Source organism: Perissodus microlepis, chromosome 6 (assembly GCF_051167445.1).
Source record: "Perissodus microlepis isolate ML-2025 ecotype Zambia chromosome 6, ASM5116744v1, whole genome shotgun sequence".
Taxonomy (NCBI): domain Eukaryota; kingdom Metazoa; phylum Chordata; class Actinopteri; order Cichliformes; family Cichlidae; genus Perissodus; species Perissodus microlepis.
In genome coordinates, this window is record NC_140466.1 from 34,429,743 (window position 1) to 34,445,334 (window position 15,592).

Genomic DNA, 15,592 nt, shown 5'->3' on the forward strand with positions numbered 1-15,592 from the left:
GGAGGACCCGGCCCACTTATACCACGAAGGATGGGTCCTCAGGTGGATGCAGCCTCTGAATTTGGACAGCCCCGGCTGGGGGACAGTAATAACGGTGACATTTAACTTACTTTAAATAAATAATTTTAAATAAATAAACACTGTAAAATTCAAGTTTTTTGTATATATATACCTACCTTACCCCCCCCCCCCCCCCCCCCCCCCCCCCTTTGAATGTCTCCCTAATTCTGAGGTCTCAAGGTTGGCAAGTATGTTTAGACTACCATGGAATGCTACAAGCTAATGTTAGCAATGCTAGAATTTCCAAAGCCTGTACGTACGGGGGGCAGTTGCTGCTGGCTTTCGGCTTCATCATTTCACATCCTGTTGTCAAATTTCAGCTTCAACACGATTGGCTACTGTGTATTTGTGGTACAGGTCCGACTGGCAGAGGTGGAGCAGGCATCGCTGATGTCAGAGCAGCTGTCCGACAAGTCATCATCTCCAGCTCTGCCTGATGACCTGAGTTTGGATGAAAACAGCAGCTACCAGCTGCTGGTCAGAGATAGCCAGGTATTCTCACACTTACACACCAACACATATGAACTTATTCTGTGCTTGCTCGCATCTCTCCCACTTGTATTATACACGTGATACACAAGTGATACACAAACACACCAGTAGTGTGGTGACTCTTACAGAAAGTCAAGCTGAGACGCTTCCCTTTACATATTTTTGGGATTAACAGTACTGGTGAGCTCATTTCAAACTGTATACTCAGTTTAATCTAGAGTAATGCATTATATTCTGTAAAATCACATTTATAGTCTGCGTCCTGTGAGGAACACATATCTTTTTAAGCTGTTAATGATCTCAGAAAAGCAAGCTTACATCTTGATTTTCAAAAGAAGCATATTAAAAAATATTCATAGCAAAAAAATCAAGTGAGTTAAAAGGTGTGAGCACTGTGTGACATATTTATCTATCAATGTGTACAGAGGATTAGAAATATTAATGAAAAGTGTGTTGGCTGTTTAAAGTTACTAGTATTTTCTTGCTAATCTGAAAGTGATAGCTGAGCCTGCACATGTTCAACTTGTCTGTTTTGACATGTCGACGTTTATTTCATGTCTCTTTTCTATCTTCAAGTTTATCCTTGCTATGGTGCTAAAGGAGTTATTTAAAATATTTTTCTTGGCCAAGGCGATCAGTAAGAAAAAGCATCTATTTGCTGATGCTCGCAACCATGAAATTAACCCTGATAAGTGGGACAGAAATGAGCATTAGCTCTAATCACTCATGCCTACACACACACAGGTAAAATCATGTCATCATAGCTGTTAGGTCTTGCTAATCATTATTAATGACTATTTACATTCTTTACTGCCTAATTAAAACACATGCCTCCCACTGTGCTTTTGACATGGGCACATGGGAGTTTGTACGTATGTTTTCCTGTGTGTGTGTGAGTTCGTGAGCATGTCTTTTATATCTCCATCATCACATGAATGCTTCACTCTCAGCTCACCGACGTTCCACCTGGTCTGTTTCATCACTGTGGTACTGAAGGCCAGCTCATTTGATCCAGTTTACAACCAACAACAACAGCCAAGCAATTTGAAGCTTTGAAGCCTGCCGTTACTTTCTTTTAACCACCTCCAATTTTAATCAGACTCGTATAGATGGGACATGAAAAGGGAGCTTTTTGAAACTGAAAAACAAATGCTACTCAGATTTCCATTATGATAAGGTGTAATGAAACTCCTCAGTTTGGTGTCTCTCTTGCTCCAGTGAACATCAGTGCACCTGGATATTTATTCTCTCTAGGTAATTTTTCCCCTCTCCACTTTCAGTCAATCTTCTCCTTTCAGATTCTGCTCTTATTTTCTTCATCTTTCTTTCAGAGGGGCAGCAGTGACTCCCGCAGTTCGGAAGAGTTGCCCAGACAGGCGGGTTACAGAGGGCTTCGTCCCCCCAGCTCAGGAAGCGAGGAGGGTGTCCAGGGACTGTTTGAAGTGGGCATCCATCATCAGTGCAATCCTGCCTCACCGGAGCAGAAAAGCCCTGCACATGACAAAGGTACTGGCATAAACAAGATGACAGCGCAAGATCAAGGAAGCTGCATGTAGCTCATAGTGTCCTTCAAAGTGACTACATGTGTGACATACTCAGTGGCAAAATCTACTGGCTTCATGATTTCCAAAGTACTTAAAGTACACTGTACTGTATGTGTAGTTACAACTCATCACTTGTCAAATATTTGCCTTTATTTTCTGTATTTTTATCATTTTTTTCTGTATGTAATCTGTGGATTCGTTTTAAAAGTTTCAGGGGTTTTATAAAATAACAAGAAGCAGCAACGCTGAGCTGCCTGTGAAGAGCTGCAGGCAACAAGATGCTCATCTCTAACTTTTCATTCCACCTGCTCCGTGCTATCGACCGCAAATTTGCTCATGCTGTTTACGCCCTGAAACAAGACTGCAGTTCTCATGGCGCGTTACAAAATTATTGACTGCTTCTTTAAAAATGTTCAACATTGTGCAGCAGTGCTGTAAATAGATAAAGCAGTTACTCTGTAATTCTGACTGAGTAGCTGCACAACGGGAAGCACTGGGAATTCAGGGAGGTGCGCTTTTACATCACAGCAGAGTTTTTCAAAAAATATTTGTTCTTTTACACGTAAAGTGAAAAACACCTGGAGAGAGAGAAAGTGAGTAGTAATGCATCTCTACCACCAAAAAAGATCAAAGTTGCAAAAAAAAACCCTTTCTGTTAATTTCTGTTAATAGTTTTCAATTATTAAATAAGAGACTGCCAAGCATAGTCTAAAAAATAACCGTTCTGTAAATCCTACCTTTGTAGATTGTTTTTCATCCAAATGGTTCAATGTTATCTTTCATACACTCAAAAACACAAAGCAAAAAATAAAGAGTAAAATCAACTGACATATGAGCTTCCTTTATCACACTTATCTGTGCTCTTTCTGACCCTCATTGATATCAACCACTATGATTTCATTAAGACATGACTTTGGCACATTTATAGAAAAGTAAGACTTTTTTCCTCGACATCTCTCACATCCTGCATAGTTGATCGACTTCCACTGCAGTTAAAGAAGTGATCGATGAAGCCAGACATAAGGCAGACAGATATGCTAATGAATGACAAGTTAAGGTGCAATTCAACATTGAACACCCCCGGTAACATAACTGCCATCACCAGAACAGACATACTAACTCAGGGGGTCCATTCCATTAATTATTAACCCTCTTACTTACTTATTTAAAATATTTATTCCTAAATGCTCAAATTTGGAGATGAAATGCTTTCACTCCACCTTTAATTTTTCCAAATATGTCTGTGATGTTGATGTTTGGATGCTCAAGGTCTAATTTGAAATAGAATCCCGTTACAACTTTCATTTCAAGACGATATATCCCTGTGAGAAACTCTCATCTATCTTGAAAATGTAAAAATTGTGTTTGCAGAACAGACAAAATGCAACTTTATCTACTAATATATATATGTATGTGTATACATATATATATATATATATATATATATATATATATATATATATATATATATATATGTGTGTGTGTGTGTGTGTATATATATATATATATATATATATATATATATATATATATATATATATATATAGATATATAGAGAGATATGTTTATTAAAGTGTGAAAGAGACATTTAATTGCTTCCTGATAGCTTTTAACTTTGAACAGTGCATTGTACTAATTGTATTAATGTCTTTTTGTTCATTTTTCTTATAATATGGTGCAATAACATTTTTAATTAAGTAAGAAAAGAGGTGCCCTGAATGAGGTGTTCAGAATTTAATTTCCGAACAAAGATTACCATCAGATATTTAACCCCACATGGTGGTGTTAGCAGAATGTACAATGAGGTGTGACATTCTGTCGTTTGGCCTGTTACCCTGAAGCTGAAATAATAGTTTCTTCTTCATTTAGATTAAGGACATGTTGAGCCATCAGATCACTAACTTGTAAAATGGTTGTGAAGATAAAATATAAAGTTTTGTCCACGTTAAGGTGGAAAAATTGAGCTATATTTAAATATATGTGATAATATATTTTAATTCTTTATACATCACTTTCTATATGTTGACAATAGAAGAATAGTCTTTTGTAAGTTATAAGATTAGAGCTTTGACCAATTAATCACAAGTTTAACCTTGAAGACTTTGGTGGATGAAGCCAAGTTTTAATGGAATATTAACATGACCCTGCTCTACACGCCTACAATATTTGATCAGAGTTCATTTAAAACTTCGAGCATGACAAAATGACGCATACGCATACAAAAGCTACCAAAAACATAACCTCCTTGGCTCAAGGTAGAAATCTTTTTGGGGGGTCTTGCAGCGTAGCCAGTGAGTATCCAGGCCAAGACTTCCATTGGTCAGTGTTCACAAATGTCGATGTTCCAAACAAAAGCTTAGAAAAAGCTAAACTGCAGGAAATGTCTGATGGTTTTGAGGTTGGACTTCAGTAAAAGGATTCTTTTGCTCTCCACTGTGATTTTTTGCATGCAGCCAAAACCTGCTACAGCATGATGAGTCATTATAGTAACAAAAGTTTCCTTCATTGCGTAAAAATTCTGCAATTGATGCGTCAACAGTTGTTTATAGAGATTGTTTGCAATGTGGTGGAAACATAGCTCAGACGGTCTAAACATTCATTGAATATTTTGTCATTTTTCTGTGAGGAAATGGTGATTGACTGGAACAAATCCTGACACTGCTGAGTAAGTGTGGGGAATCACTTCAGCTGACATCCTTATAAAGGAAACAAGGACAGGAAATCATACAGAAAAAGACTAAATCTATCCAGAGACAGAGAACAATTCCCGAGTATTCACAACTGCCTCTGTGGTGGTTTCCACTCCTGTCTCTACAATAAAAGATGCAGAGAGAGAGGCAGACTTACAAAGTGATAGCAATATGAGTGTCAATGCCACAGCTGGATTAAACTGCAGCCTTCCCTTTACAGATGATGATGGAGGAAGCTGCAGTGGAGGGGCTCGTGAAACTTCACCAGTCTTGCATCTACCGGCAGATTTCTTCCACCCAGCTGCTGCAGCTCATCCAAACAGTCCTGGAAACAGCGTAAGCCCAGGAGACAGACGGCCTTCCAGGTCGGCCTCCCCAGCCTCCTGGGCGTCCCTCCGCTCACCCAGAGCCAACAGCAGGCCGTTGGGCTCCCAGGTATTACGAGCAGATGAATGGATTCGTTTGTGTCTGTATGGCTGGCTGAACAGACGACATCAGCATTGCTGTGCAAAACATCAGTGACACGATAGAACGCAGTATAAACGTGTCCTTTATGTCAATGCTCGCTGTTGTCATGCAGGGGTTGTTGAGAGGCAGACGTGTTTGTGAGCCTGAATGAGAACATGTGGGAACCTAAAACTGTAACACACATCACACCAGGGATGTCAAACTCATTTTACGTCACATACGTAGAGTCCACACTGATCTTACCTGGGCCCCTTTCTGTCAGTGGAAAGATGTTTAACTACATGTTTCATAAAGGTTTTGTTAATTCACAGAATTTTTTTTAAACTTCTCTGTTATTCAGCTGTTTATCTACGACTGAATTCCTTGAATTTAGCATGAATACATGACCCAATATGGCTCTTTATGAGGAGGTAAACAGCTTGTCAGTAGTCAGATTGAAGTCTTTGCTAGGCTGACACCCCTGCCTTATATCATATAGTGACACTAGATATTGGCCCCATTGTTACAGCTGTGGGTGTAATAAACACTTTGAATCACTTTAGTTCATTAGAAATCAACACTTGAGTAGGAGTGGCACAGTTAAGATGTGACACAGCAGCCTCTTCTGCGATCTATCAGTCAGAATCTAATTACTGCGCGCCAAATCGTGAATATACACGTATCACCACCCTCCACTGAAGTCCTACTGTAGTGTGAGACTCCAGAGAGTTTATTTAGTCATAATTAAAGCCAGCCTCTCTTCCATACTGAATCTAACACCTCCCCTATGCTGGCTCCTACGTGAAACAAACTCGAAAGAAAGGGGGAGGAAAATAAAGCCCTTATTTTAGTTCTTGTTCCTTTTGTAACCATGGAGACAGATTTCTCTTTTCACCTCTACCTGTTTGGTTTGTTTAGCTCGTGCCTGAGTGGCTCTGTGATCCTCCGCTGCTACAGTAATGCTTTGCGGCGCTCAGCTAATTAGCCCGGCCAGCCCCGAGCCTGATACCGACTCGGCACTCGCTGTTGTGCTTGGCTCCCGCTCCTCACATTCTCCCGTGTCGCTTTTCTTCTGTTTTCCTTTTTCTCCTCTCCTGGGTGATCCTCTCTATCCCTCTTTGCTTTGCGTTCTCTCCCTGCCGCTATGTTTCTGCTTTTTCGTAATCTCTTATTTTAGTACTGGCAGGATTAGATATAATGACTAAATCCCTCCTGCATACAGACATATTGGATTAAACAAACGCTTCCCCCAAACTCAGGGCGGGGTCCTTCAAGCAGGGGGAATTACAAGCGAGGTGGTTTCACGGTTTCATATTATTAGGACTTTTCTGAAATTGGTTAACCGAGAATGAGTTCAAACCAATGTGTTGTCGTCCCGGGGCAGATCCTTCCTTTCCTGTTACACAACTGTCCTTAGGTACTGGTCACAGTAACATCAGCCAATAAGAGCTGGTTTTCTTTTGTTTATTGGTGTTTTACTTCAATTTTATCTAGGTAACAATAGCTCCAGGAAATTCAGAATTTTTGGGATCTGAACTTGTATCTTGACACAAAGCGATGATGAGCTGGTCCTGATGTTTTCACACGGATTACATGTGTCCGATGTGTAAAGGCATTAAGCTGTAACTGTAAATTCGTGTGTGTTTTTGTTTTGTTTTTTTCTTTTTGGTTTTTATCTAAATTCTTATCCTCTCTTCCAGCACCCGTCCCACAGTGACTCCTCTTTGGCCACAGCCAGTTCAGAGGGCAGCCTGCAGGCAACACTGGAAGAAGGGCTGAGCTTCAGCGTCTCCTCACCTCGATATCTGGGTCTCCCCACACCCCACCTCTGCCCTGTCCCCAGCCACCCCTCGCAACGCCAGACACCGACTACAGGAGACCAGGGCTGCTCTTTACTAAAGAGACACAGTACTCCTTTGACCCTCCAAGCCACCGGGAGGCACCAGAGGAGCCAGAGCAGCAGCAGAGGCGGCAGCACCAGCCCTGGTTGCCCCCAGCAGGACTCCATGGACCCGTCAGATGAGGATGTTGGCACGGGGACAAACCGGGATGACTGCCATCAAACCTTCAGCAGCGAGCACCTGTCAGAAACACTGAACAGTCTCTCCCTTACGTCGCTGTTTACCCCGGACTCTTTGGCACCCCCGCTGGTGAAGAAATGCAACAGCACAGGGTCTCTGGACCTAACGAATCTGTCTGCCCGGAGTAAAGATGGCCACCACTTTCATGGCATACACGTCCATGGTTTCTTATCCAACCCCTTGACAGAGGGAATGGCAAGAGGTGAAGAGCAAGACATCACAGGCCTCGGCATGAAAAGCAGGCGTCAGACCGCAGACACATGCTCCAGGAAAAACAGATGAAACACTTGTTGCCTCTCTGTAGTGGAACTCTTTAACCATTTGCATTTCTGGACCTTGAACAGAACAGGGAGAGATTTTTAATACACGTCCTGTGAACGGGAATCTGAAATTCTCTCTTGTCTTTATTAAATCATTCGTTCTCTCTCTCTCTCTGTTTAGGATCAGTCATTTCTCAAAAGATTCCAGTCGCTTCTGAGTTTTGGCATCATTTCTCTTACACAGGATATACGATTGCTCTTTGCTAGGTCTTAACAATAATGTCAAGGAGCTCAGCTTTTGTGTTAACAGGACTGAGCCTTTGAGAGATGTGGCAGATCCTGGGTTTTATATTATAGCCATCTTGAGAGAATATTCAGAAAGCCATTACAGAGACAGCCCTGAAAATTGCAGTGATTTGTGAACATTACAAAGGCGGTGTTTTCTAGATGAAACTGTTAAGAAGTTCAATCCTCTCTAAGGACCGGGTTCACTTTACTCAATGTGGCCTGAACCATTGTCCAAAAGCCCTGTTGTCAAAATTGGACAGATGGCAAACTCGGAAGCTTCTTTTGAGGAAGAACTGAACTTTGTACAGTTTTCTTTTTGTGTTTTTTTGTAATGTCCATGGCTAATAGTAGCATCAACCTTTTTTTTCTTTGGAAGATTTGGCGGGTGATGGAAAAGTTGTCTTTTGTTTTGTTTTTTCCAACTTCAACATTTTGAAGATGCGTGAATGTACCCGCTTCTGTCTCCATTTGTGAGAAAGAGGGAGACCAAGACAAGCAATGAGCCTGGCTAGTCTGAACAGTGACAGATGGCCTCTTTGAAAAGAAGAAGACTGTAAATGCTGCTGAGAATGCGTGTGGGTAATTCATGGAAGCATTGGCCACTTTCAGAGTGGACTCTGTATTTTTTGCTTTCTGCACACCCATGAAAGGGCTAAAATGTATTTAAGTGTAGACCTGGGCCAAATACAATTGACAAATAATCTTTTGCTACTATACCTAACACCACGTTTGACAATGGCACATCCATTCCTTAATCAGACCTCTCTGATGCTAGTAATGTAAAACAGCTTTGAGGCTAAAGTGAGCACTGACTTGGGAGACTGGAAGTTGGATGCTAAGTTAAATGTCTTTAAGACTTCCGAGCACCAGCTTCCTGCTGACCACTGAATCAGAGCCTATAGAAGTATACTGAGTCATACCAAAACAAAAAAAGAAGATTTCCAAAAATTGAAGTTAATCTGATTGGTTATCTGATAAACTTTCAGGATGATAAGTCCCAAAAGCCCCGTCTGTCTATACAAGTAACAGTGTCCCCAACAACACCCAGTTCCTGTTCTGGCCAGCATCCATATTAATGTTTTATATCCACATGATGCTCGTCTGCACAGTGAAAGTGTATGCCACATCCAGCTGATTGACCTCCTACAGCTGGTACTCGTTCACACTGCTGCTGCTCCTGATTTGGACGCACAAACAACTGAAACATTGTGGAAAAACATGGTCAAGTAATATTAATGCGATGTTCCAGATGTACACCACACTCAAGTAAACTGGTCGGGACTCCAGTGAACCTCATCAGTCATACTGCACTGTGTCCTGGGTGTGTGTATAAATGTTGGTAGTAAGTGTAGTGAGTGTGAACGTAGCAAAAAAAAGAAAACTTTGAACTTTTGGCTGGCATAGGCTTGTTAAGTTGTACTTTGAACAAAGTGTCTATCTTTGGATAGGCTCTGCTTTTGTACCCGCAGCCTTAGCCCGCTGACACGCAGCCACCTCTTCAGTTCTATTATTGTCACGAGTACAGACCCTTGTTTGAGTGCCCTGTGGCAGGGCTAATCACTAGGTTGGTAACACGTCAATAGACCGTCCCTCGTTTGAGTCACCCAGAAGCACTCCTGTTTCAGTCTGAAACAAAAGAGCACCTATTGTCTTATACGTGCGTGCTGTTCTCTGGGCCGGGTCTCGGCATTTGAAGCAAACCAGACGAGATTTAACGCAGTCTTTAAATCCTTCCGCCTGTTTTAAATGTACCTGAGTCTCTCAGTAGTGGAGCAGGCTGCCTGGCATGTGCATGGGAAACACAAGGGATGGTTTCTTCTTAAAGAGTCGGTGTACAGATTAGCGGGAATTCAGCAAATGGAAATCACTGTTTTGTTTGCTGCTTTAAACCCAAATGTTTATTTGACTCAGGTCTGCTTGAGTGTAGCAAGACAGTAGAAAAAATATATACTATGACAAGCAATGTGGTCCACGTGGATGTAGTTTGAGCACATGTTTGTAATTTTATCAAATTGTGATGATCATCATAGAATAAATCCCGAGCAGGTAGACCTCAGGTGGACCTATATGCACCTCATGCATTGCATCATCACATATAACACACACACACATCCTGAAGCACATACACACACACGCATATCACACAAAGATGTCAGCGTCAAAACACTGCAGGATGCTTCTGTGGCTGTTTGAGAAGAGGCAGAAGAAACCTCGGTGTTTAATCTCTTTCTCTACTTTGTCTTCATTCCCCTCCTTACTCCCATCCAATCCTATTATCTCCTTTCCACAAGAAGCCAGAGTACTAAATGACTATTGACTACCCACCTCTAATCGAGATATGCAATATGCTACAGTAGATGTACAGTTAGATGTATGGGATTCATAGAGGTAGGCAATATGGTGAGAGAAGATTATATTTATGAATTCATGTATTCGAATAAAATGTCACCAAGATTCAAAGGTCACTGAAAGAATGATGTATTCATGTATTCCAGAGTGTGTGTTCTCTCTTTTTTCCCTCCATCTCCTCGACATGGTTTTGTTTTTCCCAAATGCATGTAGGTTATTTTTGTTTTCCAAAATGTCATTCTAGTGTCATATAAAAGTGAGATAGCTTTTCAACAACCTCCGACTCCTGAAGTTGTTCTTTCGAAATGAGGTTTGAGTGAATTTTCTTTCTCTTTCTTCAAGGTTATGTCAGCGATTAATGTGAGCCTTTTTCACGCGTCACTCTTTATTTCGTCAGTCTGGGACTGTGCTCATAAGGATGATAATATCTGGAGAATGATCTAGCACGAGGTTTAACTGCATTTGTTTGTTTTGATTAACTTTATTTTGAACAACAAAACCTGATATTTGCATGTATTATAACTCATGCAGTACTAATACCACAAATAACCTGCTGTAAATGCTCTGCATGCACAACATATCTAAAAGATTTAGAAAGTCTTTTTGTTTTTATACCCAACTTTCCCATTGAATCTTGTGTGTTTGCATTAATCTCTCTGTTTATTTCTCTTTTGATTTTTACAATTTATGAAGCATTTCTGCTTCAGCGTGTGAGGGGGACTGTCGTGAAAGCGTGTCACGGGGTCAACTGTTTGGTCTTTGTTGTTCAGCGTCATCGTGCCTTGTTCTCACACCTGTGGGCTGGTCAACTCACAATAGAAATGGGCGCTTCAGAGAGCTGACACGCTTACCTAATCCAGTTTAATAAATGTCTGTTTATTGAGTCTTTCATTTATGTGCAATACTGTGCAAAACTTTTGAGCCACCCCTCAATTTTTTTCTTTCCCTTTTCATTTACAGTATATAAAGCCAAAACAGAGCCAGTATCATTCTAAAGTCAGTGTTGCCTAAGATCTCTTTAGAAAGCTTTCTTGTAATTCCTTTAAGTAGTCTTCAGGAATAGCTCTACATTATCCTTGAAAGACATTCAAAGCTCTTCTTTGGAGCTTTGAAGCGTTTGTTCCGTTCCAGTCAAGATGATCTCACGCTGCTTCGATCATTTTAAGGTCCAGGCTCTGGGGAGACCAGTCCAGGTATGCTTTTACTCCATTGGAAGTGTGTTTGGGTTCATTGTCAAAGCACATTGTCCTGTGCTAATCACATGCTTTCCAGATGAGATGACATTATCCTCAACACGGCTGCCTAAAATCCTGCCCCGAACCATGACCGTAACATCCACGAGGTAGGCAGAACTCGAGGTTTCCCAGTAGAGCATTGCCCAAAGCATCACAACGCCTCCAACAGCCTGCCTTTTTCCCAGAGTGCATCCTGGTGTCCCCCAGCTAAGCAATAGACATGTAACCAGAAGGGGGCCTGATTCAGACCAGGCCCCCTTCCTCGTTGCTCTGCAGTCCATTGTTGGTGCTTTAGGTGGCAAACAGCATCACCATGGGTACCCTGACTTGTCTGCATTTGCAGCATCTTAAGAAACAAACTGTGATGCTTTCTGTAATCTGTCAGATCCAGCATTCACATTTTGGGCAGTTTGAGCTCCATTAGCTCGTCTATTGGATCAGACCACATGGGTCAGCCTTCGCTCCCCACCTGCACCAGTGAGCCTTGGCCGTTCATGACCCTTTTGCTGGTTTACCACTGTTCCTCTCTTGAATGACTTTTGATACACACTGGCCATCAAAGACCAGGAACACCCCAGTTTAGAGATGACCCAGTTGTCCAGGCATCACAGTTTGACGTTTGTCAAATTCACTAAAATCGTTACGCTTGCCCATTTTTCTGCTTCGAGCTCATCCAACTTTGAGGACAAAATGTTCAGTTGCTTCCTAACATATCCCACCCAGTAACTGGTGCCATGATGAAGAGATAATCAGTAATGCTATCGCTTCACTTCTGATCCTGATTTTTTTTTTTTAATTTATGTATTTTTTGCATATAGGTCGTGCCAGATCTTTTCTGTTCTGTTTTATTTTGAGGCTGTCTTGCATGCACAGCATGTTTATATCAATTTTCACTGACATTCAAGTCAGAGGACTGGCTGCCACTCTAAAAGCTTTCACTTTCTTGTCTGACTGAAGCATTTGCATTTAGATTTTGCTTATATTTGGCAGACTCTCACTAAATCCCCCCAGATGTAAAATATAAAAAATCCCTAAATCTGTGCACGTCACATGTAGCGCTTGTGTACACGCAAAGTGGAATATTTCTACCAGCATCATGTGGACACAGCACTTAGGTATGATGCCCCATGTAACATTGTACCACCTCTCCAATCACTGGGGATCGATTACCTGCAGACTTCAAGAGATTCATGGTTATGTTCTTCATCTGCTTGTCACATGACAACCTTTTCACATGTCACAATTACTTTTTTCCACTTTAATTATAAAAACTTATAAATATTTAAAGAAGCCCACATTTTACAGCCTCTTTGCTCCAGCGGGTTACATTTCATACTTTTGACTGCAAACAGCTGTAAAACGTATTCTCTGTATTCCCCTTATGTAACTCCCCATCCCTCCATCCATCCTCAGTTCCATTCAAATCCACATTAAGCACCTCCACTCTTTTCTCTGATGCCTCTCTCCCTTTCATCCTTATTTTCCTCTCAGATCTCGCTCAGGCCCAGGTCATTACAGCACAGAGCTGCCAACTCTGAAATAAATGTCATTAGTGAAATATATTTGACATAGCTTTCCTATCACATAAACCCCAGTGGAAATGAATGCTAACTCTATTTCCTGCTCATTTCTTGGTGGTGGGAGAACAAAGCAGCCAAACTTTTCTCATATACCAACAAACGTGGAGTTGAGCTAAACTAAGACGCACAACAATGTCTCTTTGGTCAGAAGAATAATGCACTTACATTTGTGGGCATGGCTGGATTACAGCACCAAGGTGCTTTGGAGCAAAAGTGTGATATGGTCCTCAGAGTATGTTGTATGTTTCCTGTTTCCTACAGGTACAAAGAAAAGAAAAAAGAAAAGGGAGAAAGAAAGAGGGAAAGACAAACAGCGGGGAAGAGGGACGGTGATAAAGGGCAAAAACAAAAACCAACAAAACCAACAGACAAAAAATACAAATATCAATCACCTGGATCACCTGTTGAGAAAAAAAAAAGAGAAAACAAGTAAAAAAAAAAAGAGCAACACAATAAACAACATCATCGCGATGACCTATGTGAATATAACAGTAAATACTAAATATTAAACATTATTGTGCAGCACGTAAGATTGACAGCGCACAGTGTGCTTTGAGGTAGGAGCCAAAAAGGGTGTAGTTTGTGTGTGTGAGTCCCCGTGTGTTCACCTGTGAGCATGAGCGCGCTTGTACTTAAAAGGAGGAGATCAAGACTCCAGACATCCAGAGGCCCCCAGAACACAAGAGACCAAGGAAGACCAACAGAGGGGCAGCCGCGCCACTATCCCAGAAAGAGCTGAGGAGAGCCCCAGATGAGGGGTCACTCAGCAGCCGCGGAGCAGAAGCCAGGGGGGGTTGCAGTGACGTGCCCGTGAGCTCCGCCGGCAGCCAGCTGCGCCAGAGTGACCGAGCCCCAGGCCGAGAGGCCGAGGGCACCCCACCCCCTGAAGGGGCCTGAGCGAGCCCCAGACCCCAGGCCCCCAGCAGCCCCCAGCAGAAAAACAGATTTTTGTCTGTTTTTCTTTGCGTGTCAGCTAGAATAATTGTTCTTGGTTTCCTGATTTCCAAGACATAATTTCATAAAAGCAAAAATCACATGCCATCATTTAAAGTTAAGATTTTACGTGAATTACAGTTTTTCTTTTTTGTCTTGCAGATGTCCATCCATCCATCCATTTTCTTCCACTTATACGGGGCCGGGTCGCGGGGCAGCAGCCCAAGCAGAGAAGCCCAGACCTCCCTCTCCCCAGCCACCTCGTCCAGCTTATCCAGGCCAGCCGAGAGATATAATCTCTCCAGCGTGTCCTGGGTCTGCCTCGGGGCCTCCTCCTGGTGTGCCTCAGCCCACATATATGATTGGCTGGGAAGCCGTGCAGGCCCTGATTTGAAAATTTAAATGTCTCAGTCCTCACAGAGGATTGGCTGCCTGGGGACCTGGCAGAAATATATAGAAATAGTATGATTAAGCATAAATACTACATTTAGTAGAAATACTATGTTTTAGCACAAATACTATAAAAAGCAGAAATACTATATTAAGCAATATAAATATCCTATAAAAATCCTATAAAAAGCAAAAATACTGTACTATGATTTGGTAGAAAAATTATAATTAATCAGAAATACTATATTTGGCACAAATCTTATAAAATAGCAGAAATAGTATGATTTAGCACAATAGTAATAACTTAAACAGAAAAATTGGAAAACCTCACCCTTGCAGACGTTTACAATTTAAAGCGTGAAAGATGAAATGTTAGAGAAGCTTACAGTATATGGACAAAAGCACTGAACCACCTACACATTACACACGTAGGACTACTCTTCTGCAGGATTTCTGCCCACTCATCCAGAAGAGCACATCCAACACTGCTGTTGGATTTGAGGGCCGGGCTCACAATCTCTGTTTTAGTTCATCCCAAAGGTGTCCAATGGGGCTGAAGTCTCTCCTTCTGGCTCTCGGTGGGCCAATCAAGTTCTTTCCAACAAAGCAAAAAACCTTTTGGTAAGCTTAAGCAGAAGCGGGGCTAAAACATGAAAATATCACATCTCAGTGATGGAAAAATTCATAAAAGCATCACAAAAATGTTTGTCCATACCGTAGCCATGAGGAGCTCTGGTCAGTTCGGCTATAATCATTACACTTATAAGAAATCCCAGCAGAATAATACATATAGCTGTGTTAATAAAAGCCATCTTTCTCATTTGGGATTTAAGCAAACTTCAAAAGTACAGCAGTACGGGCCCATGATTGGACGTTCTTTTGACAAGGACAGTAAGTGATGACGACAGGCGAAAGCCATCAAACATTAAAACCGGTCTTTTGCGCTGTCAGCAAAGCCAACATTTCTCATTCCATATTATTGCTTTGGTCCCAGGACATAAAAAGACTGCACTAGTTCAACAAAGTCACATCTCTGAGCAAAGTCAGTCTTATTTGTTATTCATGGAAGGCAGCCGCTACAGGCACACGAAGTTTAAGGGGCCGCTTGTGTCCACACCAAGCCAACTCAGAATTAGTGCAACCCAGAAGTGCATGAAGCAGACCTCTCCTTGCACTCACACTCTTGGAGATCTCCAGGGACGGCTCTGCTTTATCAAACGCAGCAAGTAAACCTAATGTCAAA

The 15,592-nt window shown here is 41.7% G+C and overlaps 1 protein-coding gene across 3 annotated transcripts in view; it reads left to right on the forward strand.

Moving 5' to 3' along the window:
• The window catches only part of LOC146386086 (voltage-dependent T-type calcium channel subunit alpha-1I-like), a 262,563-nt gene extending 252,076 nt beyond the window's left edge, over window positions 1–10,487 (forward strand). For all 3 annotated transcript variants that reach the window (XM_084932111.1, XM_084932109.1, XM_084932110.1), the window contains 4 exons: window positions 418–552; window positions 1,884–2,058; window positions 5,007–5,221; window positions 6,934–10,487. In XM_084932111.1, the coding sequence (XP_084788237.1) occupies window positions 418–552; window positions 1,884–2,058; window positions 5,007–5,221; window positions 6,934–7,596 (1,188 nt within the window). In that variant the 3' untranslated portion in view covers window positions 7,597–10,487. The remainder of the gene's footprint in view (window positions 1–417; window positions 553–1,883; window positions 2,059–5,006; window positions 5,222–6,933) is intronic.
• The last annotated feature ends 5,105 nt before the right edge of the window (window positions 10,488–15,592 follow it).